The 5,253-nt window shown below is 33.6% G+C and overlaps 1 protein-coding gene across 2 annotated transcripts in view; it reads left to right on the plus strand.

Annotated features, from left to right (window-relative positions):
- Nucleotides 1-3,073, plus strand: part of LOC127072063 (homeobox protein SIX2-like) — a 28,170-nt gene extending 25,097 nt beyond the window's left edge. For both annotated transcript variants that reach the window (XM_051012135.1, XM_051012137.1), the window contains exon 5: nucleotides 1-3,073. This exon is cut by the window's left edge and continues 22 nt beyond it. In XM_051012135.1, the coding sequence (XP_050868092.1) occupies nucleotides 1-263 (263 nt within the window). In that variant the 3' untranslated portion in view covers nucleotides 264-3,073.
- Nucleotides 3,074-5,253: the final 2,180 nt, after the last annotated feature.

The following is a 5,253-nucleotide window of genomic DNA, read 5'->3' on the forward strand; positions in this document are numbered from 1 at the left end:
CCTCGGCGGATCTGCAGAAGTCGCTTCCTCACACGGCCACGTCAATGCAGATGGGTGCTATAGCACCTTCGATGGGTGGCCTAAGCCCGATGGCACCTTCGACGATGTTACAGAACACTATGCAGGGCGTGAACAGCATGAATACCATGTCGATGAACGGTATGGGAATGGGAGCCTATCAGGGAATGGGTTCGATGGGGATGTCGACGTCGCATACGAGTTACCACAGTGGACTCGTCTTAGGCGATTATCATTCGTTGTGACCTTGGGCTCCGAACGGTCAGAGTAAAAGGAATCCAGAAAAAACTTAAGGATAAACGAACTTCCGAAACGAACTCAGCTATTCATCCATATATATATATATATATATATATATATATATATATATATATATTGGATCCATCCGATTTTACTCGATTCACTATCACCAAAGTGGTATGTCTCGAGGCTCTCTCGAGTTGAGAAAACAAATAAAATACCGCATACAGTATCCGTTATTTTCAATACGAAGGTGTGAAGCTTTTTTATACTAAACTTTGTTGTTATCGCGTTGATCGAGAAGTAATTCTAAAGCACTCGTTGTTTAACCGAGAAATCTTCGATGATCTTGAAATCTTCTCTTGATCGCCTCAGTCGTGTGGAGTCTCTCGAAAGACCGCTTAGGTGATCGGCTCGTACGCTTCTGGATAAAATAGCAAAAGACATGTTAGCATTTTTCATTATCCCTATTCTTTATAGAACCTTCGCACGTAGCAAGGAACATCGTACTATAATCCTAATCAAGGAACGAACAGGTTCTTTTATTTTTGCGATTCTAACTAATTCTTCCTTTGTAATCTCTCTCTCGTATCGTACAATTGTAAGTGATTAAGAGATAGCACAATCTGTAAGTGCGAGTGCTTTGGTTCGTTTACAGCGTTTGTAAGTCATTTGATGAAAAGTAAGTTATTTGACAAACAAATCGATGTTTCCTACCAAATGAATTATTTTTTTTTTTTCGGAGAGGGGTGATTTAAAAGAAATTATTTTATGTAGAAAAATCGTAAAAAGTTCGTTGATTGATCTAAAGCGTGTATATATATATATATTATATAATTAGTTCTAGACGCCATAACGAATCACTGCACTCTATCACTCGAAATACACACAACACATCCTTTTTAACATACTTACACATGCTACACGTGCGTACGCTTCTGTCTGTTTGTCTTTGTCTATCTATCCCTGACCTCTTCCTGTATATATGTAGATATATTGAATATGTATTCAACGCACGTTTCTTAAGTTCTCGAATAATCATACCTGTGAACAAGAAATGTGTGAAGTCACGCACGGCGGTTATATTAGAAAAAGAAAAAAAAAAGAAAAAAAAAAGATTCGCACAGTTTTATTCGCTAAAACGAGAACACGTACCGTCGCAATCTAAGTTAGTCAAGTAAGTTGTCATTTATTCGCAATTCACGGTCTTCTGTATATAGGGTATGTACATGCGAGATGTATGTATGATGTGTATGTATGTATGTATGTAATGTATGTATGTATGTATGAGAAGAGTCTCTTTGTATGTATGTATATGTGTCTCTGCTTGCAAAGATAGTATGATGCATGCAAGTATGCGTGAAAAAAAGAAAAGAAATAAATAAAAAAATAGAGACAACATCGAAGGAAAGAAGAGGAAAAAAAGACAAAAAAAATAGATGGAAAAAACAGCCAGTGATCGTCGAGTTAACTTCTTTAGAAGAACGCCTCTCTTCGTGCTAATGTATATCCTTAAATATTCCATTAAATTAGCAAGCATTATGTTGTCGTGTTTGACAGAGTACGTATGTATGTATAAGGTGTGACTGATGATAAAGGGAAAGGATCACCTTTTCTACTCGAAGGATCCTCGGGACGAAACAGGGTAAGAAAGAATGTAAAGATTATACAGAGAACACAGATGAGAATGTTTAAATAATATATAGGATGTCATCTGATTGCTGGTATTATCGTAATAACAATTATTGTAATCCCTTCCTGAAACGAAGAGAGAAAGAAAAAAAAGTTAAAAAATTAAAAATTATAATGTTGCTTCTCTCATATTTTGGAGCTACGGTTCTTTATTCACGAGATTATTTATATTGATTTGGTTTCAATATTTCAATTTGGAATTGTTAATTAATTTGTTTAAGAGATAAAATATCTTATTTTCTCGATCGTGTCATCAATCATGTAACGTTCTGTATATATTTTATATATATATATCGCCTTTAAATAAATCGGTAAGATTGTGACATCCGATGTTAGAGAAAATGCGATTGATCGAAATCAGCTTATCGTTTTATAAGATATGTTCATATTTTTTTCTCCCCAAAATGTTCTCTTTTCTTGAGATTAACACGTTTTATAATAACTTTTAATGAAATCAGTCACAACAGCAAAATAAAAATAAAGAAACATTCTTGATCAGTCGCAAAATCTTTCGAAAATTTATTTGCTTATTGATTTTGCAGCGAAAGATATATTTTCGATTAACGCACAAATATATACAAAGAAGAAAAAAAATAAGAAGTATGCTTCATACGCTACAATATTAAAATAAAAAAAAAAGAACTTGCACACACACCACACACACACACACACACTGTCACAGAACATTCCGAATAAATGTCTTGTATTAATTAAAAATTAATTAACACGTGATATAACTAGAAATGGACGAAATGTTATCGAGAGAAGCTAATTATTTTAATAATTCTTTTTTTGTTCTCGCTGCATATAGTAAACAAAAAGTTGTTTTTTTTTCTTTTCTCTTTTAAAGCGAACTCGGCCATTAATTCGTCTTAATATTATTTATATTAATTTTTTCAAAAGCTCTCGCTTGATAATTCTGCTTCATTCTCAATAGTTGCAATTTTACTGCTAAATAAAAATATAATTTAAAAAACTATTAAAGATACTTTTGAAATTGCGATATAAGTTATATTTATATACATATATTTTGTTATGTCCACGAATAATAAGAGGCACTATAAAACAATAGCATAAAAAACGTGTTAATCTACATAAACTAAAAAAAAAAAAAAAGAAATAATACGGCAGAGCTCTCATTCTTTCGACGAAATCTTTTTAGACTTTAGTCCAAAACGTCTATACATAAGTAAATAGATTAGATAAATAAATAAATAAATAAAGTAAATAAATAAATAAAAATATATATACACATATTTAAATTTGTACAAATAAAAATGCTACGATTCGACCAAAGCTACAGATTAATTTCTATCTTAGAGATTCTAGAGTATGACGTTGTGTATTGTACATTACTCTTGCACAAAACATGAAAACACACATTTGCGCACGCAATATACTATGTGTATATATATATATATATCATATATATATATATATATATATATATATACACATATATAATCTAGACATATGTATAATATATGAAAGAAGTCGGAAAGAAAAATGAAAGAAGGCAACAGAACAAATGTGTCATAAATAATACTTACGGTTGCAAAAGAGAGAGAGACATACACTTAGACGATTGATTCCGTGTATTTTCGAACGGACAAATAATATAAATAAAAAAAAATTGCACAACTATGAAGGAATAGAGGAGAAAGGAGGGGGCGGCAGGTAGGAGAACACAATGAGTGTGTATTGTACGTGTGATGTGCGTATGCTGGCGTGAAAATGAGTATATATCTGAAGAATAAAAGAGAATGAAGTGAGATTGAGAGAGAGAGAGAGAGAGAGAGAATGAGAGAGGAAGAAAGAATGAAAATAAGAATAAGAAAAGTATGAAAAAAGACGAGAATATAAAGAAAAAAAAAATAAATAAATGAAAAAAAACAAGAGATAAAAGATCCATCGATGTACGATCGTACTGTAATAATAACAAGTAAGTTGATGTTATTTAAAAAAAAATATTATCTACGAATAAAAAGAAAATATTATCTACGTTCACATATGTGCCACGTTGATATATAACATCACATATTTCTAATCCTTGAAAAATGATTTACTCGATCATCGAGAAGCGGTTTAATCGTCGTATTTAGATTAGAATTATTATTATCATCTTTTTTTAACGAGAAGAGGGAGGTGAGGAGAACGTAGAGAGAACCTTTTCTCAACAGCTTCTCTTTTTCTCTCGACCGACAAAGGGAGAAAGCATGCCTCTGCCCTTGTTTTTTCTCGTCAACTACCTGAACAAGACTAGCTAGGAAAGGGAAAAAAAAAGAAAAGCGAAAAGAGAAAAAAGAGATAGAAAAAATAAAAAAGAAAGTGTAGAGGAGGAAGAAAGAAAGAAAGAAAGAAAAAGATAGAGGAAACGATAGGTGCCGGTAATTATTTCAAAACGAGCACCGGTCTAGTTCTATTAGTTGTATCAGCGATCAGCGATGATAGATAAAAACTGGTCGTCGTCTCTCTCTCGTCTCTTTGTGTGCCGCGATATATATTTGCCCGGTAAAGAACGTACGGGCCGCGTGTGTTTGTTGGTATTCTTTGTTCATCTCTTCGCTTTCCGATCCTGAAAACGAGCATCTGCCTTCTTCCACTAGTAGTTCCTATTCATTCCCCTTTGTGTCGATCTCAATTCCTTTTCTTATATGTCTTTTCGTCATTGTCGTCGTGTCGTTGTCGTTTATCTTTGAAATTTTTGAACAAAGTGACGAACAAATATCAGCGAAGGCTTTGATAAAAAAAAAAGAAAAAAGAGGAGAGTCGAAGCATTATCTTTCAATAATTCTATATGAAATTAGAAACAAAATATATAACACTTTTCTATTATGGAAAAATAGTTGATAATAATCAAGATAAGTGTTTAAAAGTTAAACTTGAACTTTTGATCGTTACATTTACTTTCTCTCTTTCTCTGTCTGTCCGTCTGTCTGTCTCTCCGTGTCTTTTCAGTATCCGTCTTGATTTTCTGTTCGTGACCGCCAGCCAGGCGGAATAAGAGCAGTCGACGCATGCTCATCGGCCTGTTATAATTTTGGTTCTATTAGCTTCGTAGCGCGGGACCATAAGCCCCGAAGGGATTTCTAGAGATCGTAAAGTTAAGCCTCTGGACCCCACGGAGGGTAGCACAGATTCCTCGTACGTGTTTCTCACGCATACACGTACCACGATAAACTGTACGCAAGAGTCTGCATATGTATGTCTCGCCTTCTTTCTTACTGGACCACGATAAAGAAAGAAAGAAAGAAAGAAAGAGGGAGAGAAGTAGTATAGTTATCCTGAAGTGGTATATGCTTG

This window comes from Vespula vulgaris, chromosome 24 (assembly GCF_905475345.1).
Source record: "Vespula vulgaris chromosome 24, iyVesVulg1.1, whole genome shotgun sequence".
Lineage (NCBI taxonomy): Eukaryota > Metazoa > Arthropoda > Insecta > Hymenoptera > Vespidae > Vespula > Vespula vulgaris.